General features: G+C 32.8%; 2 protein-coding genes across 2 annotated transcripts; both read left to right on the top strand.

The window, feature by feature from the left end:
* The first annotated feature begins 5941 nt into the window (after positions 1–5941).
* On the top strand, positions 5942–6830 carry LOC115983938 (probable disease resistance protein RPP1). The gene is made up of 2 exons (XM_031106797.1): positions 5942–6343; positions 6485–6830. The coding sequence occupies exons 1-2, from the start codon at positions 6149–6151 to the stop codon at positions 6767–6769; spliced, it is 480 nt and encodes a 159-aa protein (XP_030962657.1). The 5' UTR covers positions 5942–6148; the 3' UTR covers positions 6770–6830.
* Positions 6831–13762: 6932 nt separating this feature from the next.
* Positions 13763–15299, top strand: LOC115987098 (F-box/kelch-repeat protein At3g23880-like). The gene has a single exon (XM_031110557.1). The coding sequence runs from the start codon at positions 13964–13966 to the stop codon at positions 15149–15151; it is 1188 nt and encodes a 395-aa protein (XP_030966417.1). The 5' UTR covers positions 13763–13963; the 3' UTR covers positions 15152–15299.
* Positions 15300–23653: the final 8354 nt, after the last annotated feature.

The raw sequence follows: 23653 nt of genomic DNA, 5'->3' as shown, positions 1-23653 counted from the left end.
CCCGTTCAAACATGGAAAAGGCAGTTCTCGTTTGTTGACGACTATATGAGTGGTCTATCATGATTGGAACCCTTTTTTTTTTTTTTGCGTGCTTTGACGACTATGGTCATTGCTGTTTGTAATAGCAATTTCCTCTTCCTTCTTCTTTAATTGTATGCTTAAGTCACTTCACTAATGCTAGTTGCATTTTGTTAGGAATGACAATGTACAAATATGCAATTACTTGCTATACAATTATGGATGTCAGTTAACGAAATGCATTTCATATGAATCATAGAGAAGTATTCTGTGATATATAAAAATTGAAGCTATTTGACTATAGGCTTGTTTTAAACTGGGCTTTGTTAGGTGCTTGCATCGTATATAATTTTGAAAGCAATTTAAAAAAGTTTTGGTGAGTTGACGGAGACAGCAGGAATTTATTGAGACTTAAACTCATGACCATACGATAATCTAACATTTAAAATCTAGGAGACTTAATAGAATTTCTCAGATTCATGACGATGGAACATATGCTACTAATAATACAATCATATTAGCTGTGATAATTGTAACAATTTTATAGCAATATTTTCAACATGATTTATATGTACATATTTGTAGATAATCATGCAAGCTTGATATGCACTTAATTCTAATAAGATAATATTTGGCATGGCTAAATAAAAAGAAAGAAATAACTAAGTTACCTCGACAAGAGACCTTAAATTATGATACTATTATGTACATACCTTGATCTTTTCATTGTTGTAACCTTCTTGACAAGCTTTAAGATCTCTTTTGTTAAGCTTAACATGCTACTTTCATGTTTGAGGCTTGGATCTTTTTTGCTTCATTCTTTTGAAGGTGCAAGGACTAGGGCATGTTGACTGTGCGGTTATATTTCCTTCCTTTAGGGATGGAGACTACCTTGGGGGCTTCTATTATTACTTCCTTTATCGTTTGATGGCTACTAGTGAAATGACCCTTGCTTTTTGTCTCTTTGTTGAGACAGTGGCCTAGTTGGCCAATTTCTTTTCTTATTCTTCTCGGGCTATTCACTTGACTGTTATGATCAACTGTCTAAAGTCCCGTCATTCTGCAATTTATACATGTACTTGCAAAGTGTTTCATTAAACACTTGTCATATGAGTAAAGAGACCACTGGTAAGATTTTATAGGGCGTTTTGCCTTTGCTCCGGTTTGTTTTAAGGGGTGATCCCATTAGGGTCAAGATTGGCATGTGCATAAGATAAGATTCTTCCGAACACATGCCTAATTGGTTATGCATATACTACAATTTAAAAAGAGTACTTATGCTTGATACATGATCTATCATCATACTTTCACATTCAATATATATTCAAGCTAAATTTTTAACACCATGTCTCTTATATATCATTGTGTGAGTCATTATGTTTCAAACATATAGCATACTGATATAACAATTATGTATCAAACATATAGCATATTGATATAGCATTTTTTTTTTTTTTTAAAGAAGGAAATATTCATGATGCTATGGAAAGATTCTAGGCTTTTCCATAATTTTTGGCCTTGGTACAAAATTACCTTGTAGCAGTGTCAACAACTATATATAGATAGAGATGGAGTGGTATGATGCTATCATGTCACATACCTCTGATCTCCTTTTTAGCAAGCACTTCTTGATGAATTCTCATTCTTAATCTTGTGGACTTGAGAGTATATGTACAATCGAGATAGTCTAGATACTCTAGTCTAGTTGTTGTACTACATGTATTCTTGCTGCGTAAAACATTAAGCTTGGAGCAACATTGTCAAGCAAGAAATCACAAATGTTATTAACCACAAATATATAAAATTTGTTGTGGCTTATGGGTGATTGATGCGTCCATAACATAGTCTTTAGCATAGTATACCTTAGCATGTTTGCATAACACAAATATGCATGTGCATAACATAAAGAAAATGTAATTTAATTCATACTAAGCACTAAAATAATGGCTCAATTTGTGAAAGTATGATGCTCAAATATATAGAGACCACAAAAGTTTTCATGAAACCATGTAGTGGATTTATGCATCAATTGTTAAAGCATGTTTGATAAGTAGACAAGTATACAGGAGGAAAACTCAAAACCCCAAATGCATATGTAGATAAAGATTTTGGTACAACATGTTATATCATGAGCTATGTGAACAATGCTGTCTCCTACTATTGATATCTTTTTCATTTAAAGAATTCATATGGATATAATCTAATACTATTTTGAGAGCAAATTGTATGATGACAATTCGAAGCATGTTCATTCTCAAAGTCAAAGCAGAATGTATATGCTCATGATCATAATGCATGAATTTGGTAATCATTTATGCGCTTATAGGATTTCTACTAAAAACAATTCTGTTGAGAATTATTCCTTCCATAGTTCCACTACTTGCATCCACTAGTGTATAACATATGTCATATTGTTGATCAAAAAGAAAATAACTTCTCACACATATAACCAATTTAGCTGTGCACGTGCATATGCCAAAAGATATAATCTAGGCATGTCACGTTCCAAATTTAAAGGGAGCAAGAATCTCTTGTTAGATGGATTTCAATCCTAATAAAATCTGGTTCCATGCTATTAAATGTCCAGATCGAGATTTTGATATTTGGTAAAGCAATTAATTAAATTTGACTTTTACCATCTTTAATAACGAAAATTAAGATACTTAAATTTGATAAAAATAATGGAGGCTGAGAGCCTTTACCTTAAGTGGTCCTTAATTACAATACTTAAGCACTATAAATTCATAACCTTAGCCGACAATATAATTGACGGGTTTCTAGGTAGATTTATTCACCATGTAAAGAAGATAATCAGGGATTTTAATTCGTAACTGAAATATTATCTCTTGTATTTTTTCTTTATATGGTTTCAATATATCTTAGTCAATTGCTTGTTTACTAATCCTTTGAATTGACATAGGAATTAATATTAAATTAAACGTGTATGAGAGGTACATGATGACACATGCTATTGGTGGATAACATGGTGCATGGGCATATTGCCCATTCATCTTATTACCCATTTAGCCTTATGACTTATGAGTCATGCATATGGGCTAGCTTCAGGGTTCCCCTATCTTCTAACAGATGGACGACCTAGATTTATTAATCATAAGCAATCAAATTGAAATTATTAGATAACATACTAGGCAATATACCGGTTTGAAGAGAACGTTTCCATCTTTGATCTCTTTTTTGGTAGGTTCTTCTTGTCAAGTTCTCTTTAACAACTGTTCATCGTCTCTAGACCGCATATCGTCACCATATGTGGTTTTGCAGTCAACTTTATTTTTTATACATCTCTTTTGTGAATGTTTTCAATCTCATAGATGACTGCTACAAGATTAGTTTTATTGGACATGTATATATAACATTTTTTCCAAACATACGTAAATCATACATAAATCAGGACAGTTTTCACAAGATGCAGTTGTAGCAGAAAAATAGAATATTCATTATCGTTGGCTTCTACATACCTAATAATGATTAGGTTTGGCCCAGCTGGGCTCATTGGATTTTGTCTTATTTCCAAATTTAGTGTTTTTAAATTTGGTAAGATAGTAGAATCTGACTTTAGCCTCTTTAGTGTCTAAACTCTAAAATTATAATATAATTTTGGTAAGACAAAATTTTGGCTTCAACTTTCTCTAACATTGAAAACTATGATTTATTATCTTTGAAAGTAGTGAAATAAAAAGCCATAGTTAATGGTATAATGTATGAATATCAACCAAGATACTATCAGTATACCAATTGTTTAATGCTATAAAGAGACACAAATGATCTCCTCGTGTTATAATAGGAAATATAGTAAAGGTGTAAAACCCTTTTTTTGGCTATAATTAGGATATCAATTAGGCCTTAATATATAATTATATTCGGATTTAATGGCAAGGATCTCAAAGAGACCAGTTTGACTTCTTACTCACTAATCTTCTTTGAAGTGTGCAGCTTATAACAATCAAGGTATTCATTACCTTTCTTTTTTAATGCCTATATTTAAGATCATAATTTTGGTAAGGTAATTACGTTTTAATGAAATTTGACTTCACCTTTCATGCAAATTAAAACAATAGGGAAGAGTGAAACTAAGAAAGAAAAGCTCTTTGACGGTAATCTCATCATAGCTTTTGACTTGGGTGGCCGAAAATTACATGACCACCTACAATTATCTCTCTATTTTCAGCAAAAGAATATTTGACATAATAAACTCCTTTTTATGTTTATAAAGCATTAGAAGAGGTTATTGTGTTTTTAAGCTTTTAGGTCATTTAACAACATGTGATAAAACCATTTGACAGGATGAGAAACGACTCATCTTACCTCAAGACCCAAGAGTTGGGCCATGTCGTTGAGGCCTGTCATGTTCTTCCAAAGTCCGTGTCTGTCTCATGTTCTGTCTGAGCCTCACAGCGAGCCACCTTTGGGTGATTTGATGGAAATTTTGAGGTTTTGTTCTTTGAAGACGAAATTGCTAAATGGGTTTGCTTTATTGGATCTTGAAATAAAGAAGGCTTAGCCTTTTGATCTCCTCTTCACCGCAAATCCAATTGTATGCTCTGTTTCTCTTGGATACGGGTTCTAGCATCATCGTCTATAAGTTTGAAGTAAGTGACCCTTTGTCGTAGGAAGAGCTCAATGGCAAATCGCTTCCCCACAGACGGCGCCAAACTGATGATGCCAAAATCGTCAGTTGGGTCACTTGTCAAATCCGGAGCATTAGACAATCTTGTAGGACCTGCAAAATAAAGGAGGGACTGATCGAAGAGACCACCGGGTTATGCCCGGTGGGGGAGCCTCCGATGCTTAAGTTAGTACCAACCCATATATTGTGTATATAGACAGTGTTTTGTAGTAGTTTTTTGACATACCTTAGCAAATGGACAAATTGTCCCTTTTATAGGTGATTTAGGTAGCCGTTGGACATAAATGAGGGTGATTATTACCCTAATTGTAACATTCTTTGTCTTGATGAGAGGGTTTAAGGCCTTTGATAATCGTTATTAAATGTATGGGGTGGTTACTCATCTATCTTTGATGGCCAACTAATGACGCAAAGACCGTCCATTAAGATGGACAACCTTAATAATTTTTATGGACTCATCAGAATTCATCTTTCTTAATTTAATCATCAACTAATCTTTCCTGATTACTATCCAAAACAAAAGGTTATATTTTTATTGAAACTTCTTTTATGGGACTTTTTTTCCATCACTTTAAAAGTAATTTTGAAATTTCCCCCTTTTTTTGCTCCTTTTTTCCCCTTGATGGTAGAAGTGCACCTTACTAGTTTTAATTTACGGTTGTAAAAAAATTAACATTCTTAATAAATGAATTTTAACACAATATTGAGAATCTAATATTTTTTTTTATATATAAAAATTTCACACACACAATATTGAGAATTAACCTTTAACATATGATATTAAAAAATATTTAGTGTTCTCCAAAAAAAAAAAAAAAAAGTAAAAAAAAAAATTCCTTATTGTTGAATGAAAATTCTATGATAACACATTTTGTCACAATTATTTTATGTGGTCGACTGTAATTAGTTGTTTGTCACTTTTACATGAACTTACTATTTTTTCTTTAATATTCACAATCATCGGCATGGGACAGTTGTGATAAAATATGTGTAAAAGTGTGTAGCCTTAGAATTATTATTGTTGAATTTGAAGTTGGACCCACCATTTTAAGCTTCTTTTGATAGAAGGGATGGGAATGTTAAAAAAAAAAAAAAGTTTCCCACTTCTTTTCTTTTTAATAAATTTAAAAAGAAATAAAAATAAAAAAGTAGATGAAGAAGATAGCAATCTTATAGTTCAACTAACAATTTTAAGATTAGGTTATATATTTGGAAAACTCAGGTTGTAGATAATTGTTTTTCTAAATGCCAGGTTGTAGATATTTAATCTCCTTTAAAACTTGAGTAATTGGTATTCTTATCTTTTGTTATGCAATTAATTCACCCATGTTTGCTTTTGATTCTTAGGCAACAGAAGCAATTCAAGCCATAGTCCTAAACCGTCATGAATGGGAAAGAGGATATTGGGAGTTTGAAACCTTTCCTTTTTATGAATGGACAGTACAATACCCGAACTTTGAAGTCTTCCCTGAAGCTTTTTCAAAGATGTGTAATCTTAGATTGCTTATAGTTGACAATTTGTCTATCTCAAATGACCTCCATCATCTTCCAAATTCCCTAAGATTTCTTGACTGGTCTGGTTATTCTTCAAAATGTTTGCCATCTAGTTTCCATCCCAAAGAGCTCGTTGAACTTAATTTACGGTTTAGTGAAATTAAATATCTTTGGAAAGGAGTAAAGGTAATTTTTTTTTTCTCTCAACATATATATATATATATTCTTTAGGAGTGGCTTCAATAAATTTCCTTACTTTACAAAATTTATTATTTTATTAAAATAACTATTATGTTTAATGGAAGCTTTTCCTTTTGGGTTGAACAGTATTTGGACATGTTAAAAAGCATGGATCTTAGTTATTCAGCAAACATTATTCAGACACCTGACTTCACTGGGTTTCCAAGGCTTGAGAGACTTCGTCTTAGTTGGTGCACTAATTTGGTTGACCTCCACCCATCTATTCGGCAACTCAGCAGGCTTGTTGTCTTAGATCTTGAACACTGCAAATCTCTTACCAATCTTCCCTGCATTTCCACTGAAATGGAGTCCCTTAAAATTCTTAATCTTTGTGGATGTCCCAAAATCATAAACTTTCTAGAATTTAATTGAGTTTTGAAAAGCCTATCAGAACTTCACTTGAGTGGAACTGGAATTGAGACACTACCCTCATCAATCGACTGTTTGGCTGCCCTTTCTTTATTAAATCTAAAAGACTGTCGTCATCTCAAGTGTCTTCCAAGTTACATGGATAGCTTGATGTCGCTTGAAAAACTTGATATTTCGGGATGTCACCGTCTTGTCAACCTGCCAGACAGCCTTTGGAAAATAAAGTGTTTGAAGAAACTTGATTTGCAAGGTACACGAATTAGAAAAGTTCCCTCAGCCAATCCTGTCTGGCAAGATAGATTGAAATATCAACTGTCGCCGAATGCACCGATTTTAAGTGCGATGGGTCACGGTATACATCGGTTGTATGAAAAGGGTAGCCGTAGAGAGGCATTTACAATATTGAACCGTTACCTACAGGTACTTTGCTCTCTCTATCTCTCTCTCACACATGCACATTGTTAAATGGAATATCATGTCTTTTTTTTTTTTTTTTTTTTCCTTTATACAGGGACTCCTTTACCAAAAAACTGAATTCTAGACAATTATTGAAATGAATAACCTTCCGCTATGGTTAACACATCAAAGTTCGGGAAATTCAATAAGCATGGAGCTGCCTCCAAATTGGTGTAATGGTAGGTGGATGGGATTCGTTCTTTGTGCTTATGTCAATGTAATTGGCGAAACATTTGGTCTTGGAGCTCGTGTGATAGCCCTTGGTGATATTCCTCACAGTCACTATGCCTCTAAAACTTTCTTTAGGACGACAGCTTTGGGGAGCCACATTTGGCTATTGTATTTTTCTCGTGATGATTGGTTCGCTACTGTTGGGAATGGTGAATGCAGTCAGATTGAGGTTGTATTTGAGAACTATGGCTCAGTTGAGGGAGTGAGGAAATGCGGGGTCAGTTTGGTGTACGAGCAAGATGTGGAAGAGTTCAACCAAAAAATTGAACAAAGTGGCAATAGCCATGAAATTACTTATGAGGATTGGGATGGGGAATTCGATTTCAGTTTGTATTACAAGCAAGATGTGAAATAGTTCAACCAAACAATTGCACAAAGTGGGCAATAGCCACGACATTACTCATGAGTCATGAGGTTTGGGATGGTGTCCACCATGACTTCGGCAATTCAGAAAGTATTCCTTCCAAAAAAAAAAAAAAAGCATGATGATTCAGCAAGTAGTTGAATAAATGATCTAGATAGGAAATACAGTCTCAAGCTTCACCTGTTGCTACACTGCTCTAATGATTTTGCTAAGGTAGATTATTCAGTACTATTAATTGTCCAAGCTTGATGTAATTTTGCCAAATAAATTTTTTACTTGTGAAAACTTGAGACAGCATAATATGTCCTTCTCTAACTTTTTTTATACTTCAGAATCATTGGACCCATGCATTTGAAACCGGTAATTAAGCAATTTTAGTTACAATCATTAGGAACGAGTGAATCATTAATTGTTTTCTTTCTTCAATTATAGTACCATACTGACTCAGGTTTTTACAAATTTACAGATTATGGACATGTCTGCAGAAGGTGAGGACCATGTTCTGTTTATGCCTTGACCAATTGCTAAATACTTAAATAGCGGGGAGGATTTTCATAGGATTAATATCAAATTTAAGGACTGTTACTGGTTATGCATGAGCATTTCTGTTAGTCTGATTATATTTTTAAGATAAAAATCCTGGTATGCTGATTTGAATTTAGATATGGTTTCAGTCATGATGATTTGGAAATGTATTCAAGTGACATATCCTTGCATCTTGTTTCATGATGACAAAAGAGGCAAGATTTATTTTTAGGGGTTCTAGTCCTTATCAGATATGAGTTATATGGTTTCATTTATAATGATTTTTATGGGATGAAGTTCAATTGAGTGCATGAGTTGTAAATCATGGAGAAGTTTAGAAGCTATTAGTTTTTATCAATCAAGTTATATAATCAACTAAGCATTTTTAGTCTTCATTCTAGAAATATTTTCCTTGCAATACAAAAGTCAATAAACACTGTGAAAGCCTCATATAAGTTCACCCTTCAAATAATCTTCTTCTGGGCTGAAAGAGAGTCATACATATTCAAGAGGACTTGTCTAGTTAATAGATATGGCCGAACCATCACATTGTTAGTATCTTTCTTCCAAATATATAGATCAGCATATCAAGCCAATGTAGAAGTCATGATTCTTCCCTGATATTGCATGCCATTTAAGCCCCAATGTTATGCATCAGGGATCGCTAGAGGAATTGGCTGGCATCATATAGGAGCCTATATCAAACTTGGAGCATATTATTTATTTTGGAGTCCAGTAGGTGCTGTTTTGCCCCTTTTTGTATGTTTAAAATCCATTGGATTGAATGTAGAGAGTCTATTGTTCAAGCATTTTTGCTTGCCCATGGAACAAGTTTCACAAATTTCTTCCTTTCTATATAATTGTCCCCCCCTTCTCCCTTCTCTTATTTTCACTGAAAGTTATTTGTGTTCAGCTTGATCTTAAAGCAAAAATATTTGAAACCTTAAAACTATTTCAGACTGTAATAATTGGTATCAAATCTATATTTTGTTAAAATTGGTGACAATTGAAACCTATACAACTAAACTAATTTTGAATACTTGGATTTTCATTGTTGTTTCAGGGTGTCAAAAGCTAGAGAGAGGATATTTAAGATTTCAAAGTAAACTGAATTGGATGGGCAAACAATTTTTGTTTCTTTATTTCTGTTTCCCCGGACTCAGTTTCAGCTAAAACTAATTTTTGTACAATCCTTTAAATTTGTATTTGTAGTTATGGGGACGCTAATTATCTTCATCTATGATTTCAATATTTGTTGTGAATGCCCATTTTGTAGCGCCTCTCACAAAAAGGTAACGAAAGCTATTGCAAAATGCCATCTTGTGTTCCCCCGATGAAATAGGATTTTTGTAATGCATATTGAACTAGACTGATTGGTTGCCTGGTAAAATATTATGGTTTTTCCAGAAATCCAGGATTTAAAATTCCGCAGTGTTAACACATCAAAGTACTGGGTCTCCAGTAAACATTGAGCTGCCTCCCATTTGGTGTAAGATATACTGTTGTGTTTAAGTTTGAAGAGATTAGCTTAGAGCTCTTTTCATAGGCCATAGGCCATAGGCCATATCCCATGGACCCATAATGATATGTGTCACCTTTAGCTATCTGCTGTATTTTGTTTCAAGAGTAGTTGTAGACTTGTAAATTGGTCAGGATGAGGTCATTGTTAGTATTTCAAGAGCTTGTAGCTTTGGGCTCTTCTTAAAAGTCACAGCAAACTTAGTAATTAGAAGGGAAGAGGAAGGCACATAATTGCTCACAATAAAAAATGACATAAAGGGAGAAAATCGAACGAAGACCACATGGAGCTGATGGCATATGTGGTTGGGTTGTTTTATCCTACCTCCTCCTTTCACCTTTACCTTGAGTACACATATAGCCCAATATCTGAATCAATAAATATCAGTCCATTAATCATCACAATTATAAAGAATAAAATAATTTTTCTTCTTTTCAATGTGGGATTGAAAATATTACTAACTTCTTATCTTCTATATTAACTCTTATATCTTTATATTTATATTTATATTTTCATAATAATTCATTTTAATTAAATAATATTAAAATGTCTTAAAAAGCGAGTGTCATGCCTTAACCGGGTTATGTACCATTATAATATCTTTATCTTATTATTCAGATTTTTATATAATTAACATGTCATATATTTGTTATTATTCATATGTTTTTAAAATTGAGAAAAGAAGTAAAAATTTCATTTTGTTTGGTCCAAGTTTGTTACATAACTGTGGATTATCATATTATTTTATTATTTTTAAACTACGGATCCAACACCATCTATCTATGAATTTGACATTGTTTATCTTCTTCATTATTTTCTACAAGAAGGCCGGCCCATATCCATTATGTTGTACAAGGAGTCACTATAGTTTTTCGTTCTGGGCTCCCCGCTCAGTTCATATTTGTTTATGTTTTATGAGACTGTCAAATATGAACGAGTGGTGTGGTCTCGGTTTTGGGCTCATTGAAGATAGTATCTGGTGGGTCAAGGTAATTAATTAAGTCTTGTTAAAGATGGGCCTTGTGTACATAGGGATTGGGAAGAATATAAATATTGGTTAAAAGTGTGTCGGTGGTTGTAGAGCTACATTTTTTTTTCAATAATTTTCTGACAATTTTTGAGATGATAAATTCTTAATACTACTAAATAATAAAGTGATGTCAGTAGACCTATGTGAAAGATAATAATTAATAACATATTGTCGCAAGGAATTGTGAGAATTATTGAAAAAAAAAAAGATTTATCCGTAGTGTTACTTGTAAGGAGGTCCCAAATTGTTAGGGAAAGTAGGATGTATTCATAGTGTTACTTATGTTCTATGATAAAAACTATCTTTTGCCAATCTCATTGGTTAATGTAGCTTTTGCACTGGATGTCACCCTCCCTTCCCCTCAACAATATCATTAATTCTTTTAAGAGTAATGTTATAGTTACAAACTTTTTTACAATACTTTTTCAAACCGTTAAAGTAGCAAATTAATTCTTATTAGTTTGCATTCGAGCCTACAACTTACATTACTTTTTTACATAAGCATAAGCACTAACTATATCAACAATTTATAAAAATGTTTGTAACTCTAACATGCATTTTCCTCACTTGAAAGGTTATTAAAAAAAATTGTAGATTTAAAATCTAAAACAAAATATACAAACTTAGAAAAATGGACAAAGTTTGGCTATAAACTTCATTGTGGCCTAAATCTACAACTTCACTCAATATATTTTTATTAGATGTGAATTTTGACAAATCTACCATTAAATTGCATTACTTCTTATATTCTCTATGTTTGCAAAATTTCTAGAAAATTAAATATCAATAACTATGTTATTAATTAATTCTTTAAATTGCAAGTTTTTATAGTATAAAATTATACATAAAAAATAAATTTATGGATCCTATAATATATAATATTCAATTAGTACAAAATTAGACCTATGTATTAAGAGCATAAAAAACATACAATCCAATGATTAGATTTTCAAAATATGCTACAACAAAGTTTGTAGCCAAATTTTATCTCAGAAAAATTAGTCTAGCAATATAAACTACCAATAGCAAAAATATAAATAAAAAAAATTAAACCCAATCAATCAATTTTACTCAAAACAAATAACACAGCCCTTTAAAAAATTTTAAATAAACTTACTTTGTCCTTGCCGAGTAGTAAACATCAAAGACATTAAAAAAAAAAAAAAAATCCATTTGGAGGCAGTAGCTAATTAATGAATTGAGAGGACCACGCATATAGCCAGTAGAAAGTCGCCCCCCTTGACCCTCCAAGTGCTAAAATTTATATAAGATAAAGCAACAATCCCCACTACCCTAGGGTTTTTTTTTTTTTTTTTTTTTTTTAATGCTTCAGCTAATCTAGTAAAATTAATCCAATAGTCTAAAAAATACAGGAAATAAGTCAATTTTATAATTCATATGATATATTAAATTACGTGGCAAATGTAAGCTTTCCACCCAACTCGCTCACACCACAGATAAAATACAAGGCATTATGCATTTTGTTCAATACATTCTTCTGAATTTTACTTTGAGAAAAAACATTCTTCTGACTTGGTCCCAATTCATTACCTGCAGTATTGCACTTCTATCATGGGTTAATGAAGACAACTTATAATTTCACGATTTATGATTTAAGCCTTTTCTCTTGACAAAGGTGCCATGCACCAACATGCTCCAGGCTCCGACCTTTGTGCATCTTTCCAATATATTAAACTTTCAACAACATCAAATAGATAAATGGTTAATTATCTAATTTTCATGCCATCCCCCAACTCATATATTTTTATAAGAGGGATGTTACGTTTACAATATTTTCACAACATTTTCACAACAAATCATAGGTGGTTAGTTGTTATTGATTCAAATTTAAAACTAACACTAAAATTACTTCTTTGCTCTAACAATAGCAACCAGTAACAATTTGCCACTTAAAATTTGTTATAAAAATATTGTAAAAAATGTTATGGACATATTATTTCTCTTTTTTAATTACCTTTTTTTTTTTTTTGAGAATGTCTTTTTTAATAACCTTGAAGTTCAGAAGATATTTTCTTATAGGTTGGACCAATACAATTTTTAAGTTTTAAATTTTTAGGATTTCTTTTTTCATCTTTTTCTCCCAGTATTGTTTTTTTTTTTCTTATATAAACCTTCTAGAAGATCTGCATCAAGATAGATAACTCGAAAACAAAGCACTAACTTTTTTTCATGAAATTAGAAAGCCCCAAAAATACAAATTAGGAGCAATGGTACGTGCAACAAAAAAAAGGAAAAAATTTGACTCCACGTCTCCAACCACAAATAATAAGAAGATGATATATATCTTGTTACATAGACTTAGTTAATTAGGTTAAATTAATTAGTGGTTTGTGCCAAACTTTATGCCACCAAAAAAATTTGATAACATTTTTTACACCAATTAGATGGGTAAACTCGTATAGATTCACATTTAAGTCTACTACTAACTCAATTTTTTACTTACAAGTAATAATCTGCCATATTAGCAGATGTCAAAATTTTTATATGAATAGACTCTTTCTATATTTGAATCCATTATTAACATCAATTTTTTACTTATTATTAACAATTGGCCACTTTTTTTTTCTTTTTTTCTTATTTATTTATTTATTTATTTTGTGAGTAGAATTTCTGTATAAAAAGATATGTGCAGTGAGGGTTGAGCGAGTAAGTGGACTTTAACATAACAGACGGCGTAGTTTGGGACAATTATGGTGTTTTGCTTAATTCTTTCTTTCTTTTTTTTAATAAAAAAAATTTGATATTCAGATTCTTTAATTTAAAAATAAAGGAATAGCTATCTTGTGCGTGGAGAAACCGTGTGGATGGAGTGTAGGAACCGTGTGTTTTATAAATATCAAACAAATGATGTGGTGTACTAGTGCCGGAACTTGGAAGTATTAGAATAGATAATATCCAAAAACAACCCGACAAGTCGACAACCATTATCTTCAAAAATAGCACCAAAATGTTCAGTGGAGAACACCAGTATGTTTTGGCCGAGCTGGATTTGATCCTCGAACTTCAACGATGTGTTTTGGCAGTTGAACTGTGTCTAAATCGGTTCTCCAAATGAGAGAATTGCGTCCACAACCACCGACCCTCCGACGGAGGAATATCTATCTTCCGTACGACATCGTACTCAACATCCTGACAAGGCTACCGGTGAAGTCTTTGATGAGATTCAGGTGTGTTTCTAAGTCTTGGAACTCCTCAATTATTAGTTCTGATTTCATTTCCACCCACCTAAATAACAACAGCAAAGATTCCCATGGTGATGGTTATGTCATACACATGCCATGTGTAAGAGACAGTTATTCTTCTTCTATTAACACTAAAAGACCAGTCTGTACTGTCGCTTTGGACCGCACGTTTGATAAGATTTCTGAGGTTGGAATTCCCTTTCATTTTCCTTTTGGTTCTGCCCAAATAGTCGGTTCCTGCAATGGCTTATTGTGTTTTGCCACTTCGGCTTATTGTATATATTTGTGGAATCCCAGTATTAGAATATTCAAGAGGTTGCCCAATACTTGCATAGGACAGTTAAGGTTTGCTACACTCGGATTCGCATATCATTCCGAGAATAATGACTACAAGGTTGTGAGGATTTCACGTTCTCCTTTCTCTGCACCTGTGAGTTCTCATGAGATTGAGGTGTATACATTAAGTTCGGATTCATGGAGAAGTGTTGGAATGTCGTTGACAACCGATGTTTTGTTCTATGATAAAAACTATCCTTTGCCAATTCCATTGGTTAATGGAGCTTTGCACTGGATGTCATGTATTGTAGAAGAAGAAGAAGAGAATCACAGGAGGAGAATGATTATGGCATTTGATGTCAATAGTGAGAAATTCAAAAGGCTAGCATTGCCTGTTGGGTCTACCGATGAGAACATTTTTCAGACATTTCTTTCATCATTCAAGGGGAAACTGGCTTTTATTACATGGGCACGGAGTGAACAACATGGCACCCAATACTCCATATGGGTGATGAAGGAGTATGGAGTGGTTGAGTCTTGGATTAAACTCTCTGTTGTACCATTTGAAAGAGTAGCTCATTGCACTGCCTTTATGGAGTATGGTTCACTTCTGGTTTGCTACATCAATGATCGAGTAGAGAGTCAAGAATTTAAGTTTGTATTAGTTGACATTGAAACTCTACATGAGAAGAAGGATCTTGATATCCAACATCATTCATATGTAGTTACTTTCATGGAGAGTCTTGTTTTACTTGATGGAGCAAACGTGGTATCTTACTAAGCAAATGATAGTGTGCGTATAAGAAGTGAAGTCAATAGCAGTATAGATGGATTTAAACCTTTGTTATTCCTTTTCTCTTAGTAGTAGGCATAGTAGCCTTGCTAAAAGTAGATTTTTATCCCAAGTTTACATCATCCTTATCTTTCTATTCTGTTTTAGTATTTGATTTTTGTATGTGATTTGTTTTAATTGTGCACATACTAAAGTCGGTTAGTGCTAACAAAAAACAATACTTGGACAACATAATCCTTCTTTGCTTATGTGTCAGCGGATGTGGATCAAAATGTTTAGGTGCTTAAAACAAACAGAAATCGTTAATTAATTTCCCCTCTCAAAACATGAGAAAGGTGAAAAGGAGAGTTGAACAGAATATATATACTAAAGACCTGAGAAATGCCATTTTTATTTTTTTTGATAAAGAGAGAGGAGAAATGCTATAAGTTACAGACTTTAGGATGCTAATGATCAGAATAAAAAATTAACTCATTGCATTACTTTACTTAAAAAAAAAAAAAAAAAACTTCAGTGCAATTTGGATATATTAAACAAAAGTATGAATTGGGTTCTTTTTTTTGTCGTCTCGTATATTTGACTTGGAGTATGCTGACTGCACTAAGAGTGCGTTTGGATTGGGCATTTTCTGCCCAATCCTGCGTTTGCGTTTTTGCAAAACGTTTTTTTTTTTTTTTTTTTTTTTTTTTTTTTTTTTTTTTTTTTTTTTTTTTTTTTTTTTTCATGCGTTTTGGGGCGTTTTGGGTGTTGCGGCTACTGTTCATGCACTGTTCAATGAACAGTAGCCGCAAACTTTGACTTTTCAATTTTTTTTGACCAATCACAGCACATCGTGTACTGTTCACGGACCCACAAATTTCACTTTTCAGTAACTTTTTCATTAAAAATGGGTCTCACGATACTATTCACACATTTAAAAATTATTTCGCTACAGTGTTTTTCAGTTTTCAGTTTCAATTTTCAGTTTTCAGCTGTATCCAAACGGACCCTAAAAGCTTCTCTCCTACTAAAGGCCCAAGTGTGTAACAGAGAGTTTGAATTTTATTAGCCCGCATTGGAACCTTTATTTCTTGCACTGCATTTTTGAGGGAGGAAATACCTAGAATTTTGAAGATCATGAATTATCTACTTAGACGCTGAACACCAGTCTCAGTTTGTTTAGTAAAAACAGACAACCACCTTAATTACCATAAAAAGTAAAAACAACTTAAAAATTAAGCCCTTTTCATTTAAGTTTTTCCAGAATTCATTTTAGCCCTTAATTTTTTTTTTTTTTTTTTTCGTTCATTCTAGTCCTCTAAATTTCAGATTTATTCAATTAAAACATATTTGTAAATTTTTGTTAAAATTTTTTGAAAATGAAAATTTGAAAATTAATTTTTCCATCATTAATTACATTTTTTTTATTTAAAAAACTTGAAGAAAAATTTAAAAAATTGAAAAATTAACCACAACATATAACACAAATTTATGAAAAAGTCTTAATTAAATAAACTTGGAAGTTAAAGGACTGAAATGAATTTTTGTGAAACATAAAGGATGAATTTTTCATTTTAGCCTTTGATTATTGATATACTAATGTTGCTTTTTTTAATAGTAAATCTTTTTTTTTTATGATAAGAGTGTATCAAGTGAGCATTTGGGATTTTACTTTAACTAATATGACTACTAAGACCAGAGCGGCAACAGTTCTAAAACACAAAGACAAAATAGTTGCAAAATAATAATAATTAGCTTAAGACCCTTTTTTTTAATTAATAATTTTCAACTTGTAAAGTAATCACATATGTATAAAATAAATACACAAATAAGTCAATTGCAAAAAAGTGCTAAAAAAAAGGCTGAAAAATTCCCCAGTAAAAAAAAAAGGCCAGAAAAGACTTTGAAGATGATTTTTTTATTACATTAATATTATAAAATAGAAAGAAGAGACAAACCCAACCAAAAAGAAAGAAAGATATCAACAACAAAAAATTCAAAAGTCTTAAAACTCATAGTAAAATAATCATAAAATGGTAGCCACCCATGAAAATTCTTGGATACCGTTTCTTTTATTTTTTTTCTGTTTTACATAATCTGCCACTTTCTTCTCATAGAGTACCATCCATCTCTTTGTCAAAAGATTGTTGTAATTAACGTTAAAAATTAATACACTTTTGTGGGGAGTTTTGAGAATAACACATACATGATAACTAATAAGTAATTTGTTTGTTTTTGTTTTTGTTTTTTGTTTTTTTTTTAACACTGAAAAAGTAAGTGGGTAAGAAATATGAGTTTGTGGGATTTTAAAAAGAAACAAAAATTTAGGAGTTTTTTATGAGATTTTTTTTTTTTTTTTTACAAAGACATTGTTTATTTTAATTTTAAAAATTTTAATTTTTTCTTAATTTTAGGAGTTTATATACACTTATAAACGTGTGTTTATTTTAATATTATATATATATATATATAAGAATCTAATTTATAAGTGTATAAATTCTATCTAACTATAGACACCGCATTTTATACCATTTATGACTCGGGTTCCTGTTTTCCAATGATGCTCAAACTCTATGGCTCAAGACCAATTTAGAGCCCAATCAAATATTAAATTGATTTGAGGAATGTTAAAATGGAAAACATAACCTTTTAAATGAGCAAAAAAAAAAAATGGAAATAAATTGACCAAAGTGGCCCTCAACTTGCATACGTGGGTCGCAGCTAGGATTTTAGAAGCTTAAGAAAGACAAATTTTTTGCAATAATGGCTAAGGTTTGAAACAAATCCCACATCTTCTGAGAGCCATTCCAAACCTTATTTTCTCAACTATAAAAAGTCTTACATTATACATTTTCAAAACACACAAAAATTTCACGAGAAAAACCTAAGATTCACTAGAAAATAGTGAATCAAAATGGAGTTTTTCACAAAATACCCTCAAGTCATTTTTATTTGATTGAGATCTTTTCTAGTCCCAATCCTTTGTGTTTAAGATTGTTAATCACTATTTTATTGAATTGTGATAGATTTGACTGGGGAAAACGGTAAAAAATTAAACCTAGGAGTTTTTGCTTTAAGGCATTCTTTTAAACTTCTCTTTCTCTTTTCTACATTTAATTTTTGTTTTAATCTATTTCTCTTGTTTAGTTTGTGTTTACGCATGTTTGTTTAGGTTGGATTTAGATTTTCTTTATGTTTTAAGCATGTTAGGTTGCTAGTTTTCACGTTTTATGTTTTGTTTGACTTTTGCTTTGTTTCTGTGTAAATTAGGTTTTCTGGATAAGGATCTACGTATGCATGATCTAGCCTGTGCACACAAGCTGAACTCATGCGTAGGCAGACCTATTCTAGCGTGCGTGATGCTGTTACCCAAGAACCCTAATTTTTGTTTGATTGTGTCTGTTTTCACATGTGTACTCTGTGTAGCCTCCTTTTAACATGTTTCAAGCCGCATAACTGTTTGTATACCTATTAACATATTTGTTTGTTATCAAATGTGTAGATTAGGGCTTAGATTAGGGTTTCTTAGTATTAATGTCATTCATTCATATGTTCATGCATTGATGTCATAGGTGATGTGCTGCTAAGAGGTAAGTAAAGTATAGTCATGTATTAGCAATGTCCATGCATTGTATTAGGGTTTCACCTTGATGATATGATAGAACTCGCTTAGATGTATGATTAGGGTTTTGTGATATGTTTTCCTTGCTATGATGATACGTTTGCTACCTTGTCATAGATGTATGATAGGGTTTTCATAAGTTAGATGAATGCTAGGGTTTTCTTTTATGCCTTGGCAGTTGGCTCTCTTTTGTTTTAGTTTGATAAGTATGTGTGTTTTGGGATGAAAGATACCATTATTGTATGCTTAAATGTATGTTAGCGTGTGTGTGAGTATAGATGCAAGTGTTGAGAGTGCTTTTAGTGAGATTAAGGTATAAGACACAATAACGGGAGGCCAACCTTAGGGTTGGGTGATCTTGGATGCCTAGCACCTTCCTAAGAACGTACCTAAACTCTAAACTCAAACTCTGGTAATAAGATTAAAGGTCCTTTCTTGAAAGGACACTATATTCATGGTTCCTAGACGATATAACTAGGTGGTGACTCCATTTCCATTGTACCCACTTGTGTGTGAATATAGATGCAAGTGTTGAGAGTGCTTTTAGTGAGATTAAGGTAAAAGACACAATAATGGGAGGCCAACCTTCGGGTTGGGTGATCTTGGATGCCTAGTACCTTCCTAAGAACGTACCTAAACTCCAAACTCAAACTCTGGTAATAAGATTAAAGGTCCTTCCTTGAAAGGACGCTATATTCATGGTTCCTAGACCATATAACTAGGTGGCGACTCCATTTCCATTGTACCCACACTAATCCCAAAATTCTCCCACATTAGTTAGGCTAAAATTGTGTAAATTTACATAATTGTTATAGTAACCATGTAAATATACATGATTAGAACATTCACATTAGCTAGTACAAAAATTTTTGTCTCTTTTAGTATAAGAACCTATTTTTCCTATTTTATATACTCACTTTTCAAAACACCTCACATCAAATTATCTATTTTGTACTATGTTACAATTAAAATATCATTTTCTTTCATTTTTTTAATTGTTTCTCTTTTTTCACACATAATCACCATCCACTTTCTTCTTTCATCATTGAAATATGTAAAGAAAGAATAAAAAATTAAATGTAAAGTGAATAGTGTCAATGTAAATTTACACAATTTTAGCTTAATTGGTGTGGATAATTCTGAGGATTAAATGTGTAAAATTGATACATTTTTCTATTTTGCATTGTTTGATGCAAATGCTCTAATTGTAGCTTAGTATTTGATATTTTATTAATTTCTCTCACCTCAAAGTAGAATCTCTCTCCCTCTTGTTCTCGTAATCTCACATAACTTACAACCCAACATGACCTAAATCCAAACACAAATCCCATCCACCACCATCATCCATGTGATGCCTCAATTTGATTGATTGTGTGATGTGTGTGGGTGCGTGATGAGTCCCACATCAGGTATTTATTAGGTTGAATTGAGCTTTATTAACAACTGCAAGAAACCTCAATTGTGATTAGTTCTTTTGAGATATAGTGCAGATGTGGCTAGTGCTTTTCCTTGGGTCATTACATATGGTATCAGAGCCGACCCAGTAATCTTATGTGGGCTCAGAAACACTACCCCACAAAGTGGGCCCTAACGAGGACGTTAGGGATTTAAGTGGGAGAGATTGTGATGCCCCAATTTGATTGATTGTATGATGTGTGTGGGTATGTAATGAGTCCCACATTGGGTATTTACTGGGTTAAACTAGGCTTTATTAACAACTACAAGGAGCCTCAATTGTGACTAGTCCTTTTAAGGTATAGCGCAGATGTGACTAGCACTTTTCCTTGAATCGTTACATATGATATCAGAGCCGGTCCGGTAATCCCATGTGGGTTTAAAGACACTACCCCACAAAGTGGGCCCTAACGAAGACGTTAGGGATTTAAGTGGGGGAGATTGTGATGCCCCAATTTGATTGATTGTGTGATGTGTGTGTGTGTGTGATGAGTCTTACATTGGGTATTTACTGGGTTGAATTGAGCTTTATTAACAACTATAAGGAGCCTCAATTGTGACTAATCCTTTTGAGGTATAGTGTAGATGTGGCTAACGCTTTTCCCTGGGTTGTTACTTATGGTATCAGACCTAGCCCCGTAACCCCGTGTGGGCTTACTGCACAAAATGGGCTCTAACGAGGACGTTAGGGATTTAAGTGGAGGAGATTGTGATGCCCCAATTTGATTGATTGTGTGATGTGTGTGGGTGTGTGATGAGTCCCACATCAGGTATTTACTAGGTTGAACTAAGCTTTATTAACAACTGCAAGAAACCTCAATTGTGATTAGTTCTTTTGAGATATAGTACAGATGTGGCTAGCGCTTTTCCTTGGATCGTTACTAATTGTTTCAGAGCCAACCCAGTAATCTCATATGGGCTCAGAAACACTACCCCACAAAGTGGGCCCTAACGAGGATGTTAGGGATTTAAGTGGGAGAGATTGTGATGCCCCAATTTGATTGATTGTATGATGTGTGTGGGTATGTAATGAGTCCCACATCGGGTATTTACTAGGTTAAACTAGACTTTATTAACAACTACAAAGAGTCTCAATTGTGACTAGTCCTTTTAAGGTATAGCGCAGATGTGGCTAGCACTTTTCTTTGGATCGTTACATATGATATCAGAGTTGGTCCGGTAATCCCATGTGGGCTTAAAGACACTACCCCACAAAGTGGGCCCTAACGAGGACGTTAGGGATTTAAGTGGGGGAGATTGTGATGCCCCAATTTGATTGATTGTGTGATGTGTGTGGGTGTGTGATGAGTCCCACATCGAGTATTTACTAGGTTGAACTAGGCTTTATTAACAACTATAAGGAGCCTCAATTGTGACTAGTCATTTTGAGGTATAGCGTAAATGTGGCTAACACTTTTTTTTTGGTTGTTACATATGGTATTAGACTCAGGTTGGTAATCCCATATGGGTTCAAAGACACTACCCCACAAAGTGAGCCCTAATGAGGACGTTAGGGATTTAAGTGGGGGAGATTGTGATGCCCCAATTTGATTGATTGTATGATGTGTGTGGGTGTGTGATAAGTCCCACATTGGGTATTTACTAGGTTGAACTGGGTTTTATTAACAGCTGCAAGGAGGCACAATTGTGACTAGTCCTTTTGAGGTATAGCACAAATGTGGTTAGCGCTTTTCCTTGGGTTGTTACATATGGTATTAGAGCCGGTCCGGTAATTCCATGTGGGCTCAGAGACACTACCCCACAAAGTGGGCCCTAAAGAGAACGTTAGAGATTTAAGTGGAGGAGATTGTGATGCTCCAAGTTGATTGATTGTGTGATGTGTGTGGGTGTGTGATAAGTCCAACATCGGATATTTACTGGGTTGAACTGGGTTTTATTAACAATTACAAGAAGCCTCAATTGTGATTAGTCCTTTTGAGGTATAGCGCAGATGTGGCTAGCGCTTTTCCTTGGGTCGTTATAATCCAACCACCACCACCACCAAAAACCGTTATAACAATAGAAAATCAAACCTAAAATACAATGGAAAATCAAACTTGATAAACCCATAATCGATAGAAAATCAACCCAAAACCAATCATTAGCTAAAAACCAATAGCCCAAACCCAAAATCAAAATCAAACTCAAACCTAGAGCTTCAACAAATAGAGAGAGAAAAATAGATTTCTTTAGGTTTGCCACAAAGAACGCTAAGATAAGAGAGATCTAAGAGGATAAAGAAAGTTGAAGGTTGACAAGAGAGAGAAGAGAGACCTGATGGTTGAGAGGAGAACATGAGAGGGAACAGATCTGAGAGGAGAAAGCAAAAGATTAAAAGGAGAGAGAAGAGATACCTGAACGAAGACATGGGAAAATGTGTGAGAGAGACTTGAGATAAAATATTTTAAAAAAAAGAATTTATATGTGTATTTAAATAAAATAAAAGGTGGAATATGTGGGTGTTTTGTAAAAATGATCTTGTAAAATATAAAAAATAGGATTTTATACTAAAATTGATAGAAAAATTTAGACAAATTAATGTAAATGCTCTAACATTCAATGTAAGTAGTGTTGAGTAGACACTAACACAAACCATTTCAACTCATTTAGTAAATGACCCAAAGTGAAGAATTTATTATCAATACTAGCTTGTGAGTGCGTGCTCAAATGCTCTTCTATTTTTTCAATAAAAGTTAATAATTTACATCCATTATAATTTGAGATTACTACATTTTTCAATCATAAAAATATCTAGAGGTGATGAAAAAATTATTTCACCCACAAAAGCATAAGTCATAACATTCATCACACCCCTAGGTATTTTTTGTGATTGAAAAATGTAGTAATCTCAATTTATAATGGATGTAAATTATTAACTACTCAGAGTTTTTTTTTTTAATCCTAAAAAATAGCCACTTAGTTCTATAATGTAGCCACTAAGTACATATCCAAAAAAAAAAAAAAAAAAAAAAAAAAAAAAAATCAAATACCTAAAAACCAAAATAAATAAATAAAATAGGAAAGGCTCTCACAGTCACAGTCTCAACTCTCACTTTTTTTTAATGGGATTTATGAAGTTAAAAAAAATTATAAGAAATGCTGTCAACGTTAGAAGGTACTATTAATCACCAATAATATCATTTAATTTTTAAAAATGTATTTTCTTGAAAAAAAATGAAAAAGAAATTGTAGTAAAAAGGCACAACAGTTGTTAGGGATAATTTCATATGAAAGAGATGAGATTGAGAGAAATGGAACAATTATCTCGAATAAAAAAAAATTATTACGTTAAAAGTATACATATGACAAAGTCAATAATGTAGTCCTATATTGATCCAGTTAGAGTCTTTTTTTTTTCTTTTTTCTTTTTTTTACAAATACATTAGTAATATGGATGTATATAATGGTCAACCATCTCTCCTTTACAATAATGT

The sequence above is a fragment of the Quercus lobata genome, chromosome 4 (assembly GCF_001633185.2).
Source record: "Quercus lobata isolate SW786 chromosome 4, ValleyOak3.0 Primary Assembly, whole genome shotgun sequence".
In the NCBI taxonomy this organism is placed as follows: domain Eukaryota; kingdom Viridiplantae; phylum Streptophyta; class Magnoliopsida; order Fagales; family Fagaceae; genus Quercus; species Quercus lobata.
Note: the sequence above shows the minus strand (reverse complement) of the source record. Positions and strands in the feature narration are given on the sequence as shown.

Coding starts and splice junctions, on each gene's coding strand:
- LOC115983938 (XM_031106797.1), top strand. CDS start 6,149: ATGTGTAATCTTAGATTGCTTATAGTTGACAATTTGTCTATCTCAAAT. Junction 6,344..6,484: donor ATCTTTGGAAAGGAGTAAAG/GTAATTTTTTTT, acceptor TGGGTTGAACAG/TATTTGGACATGTTAAAAAG.
- LOC115987098 (XM_031110557.1), top strand. CDS start 13,964: ATGAGAGAATTGCGTCCACAACCACCGACCCTCCGACGGAGGAATATC.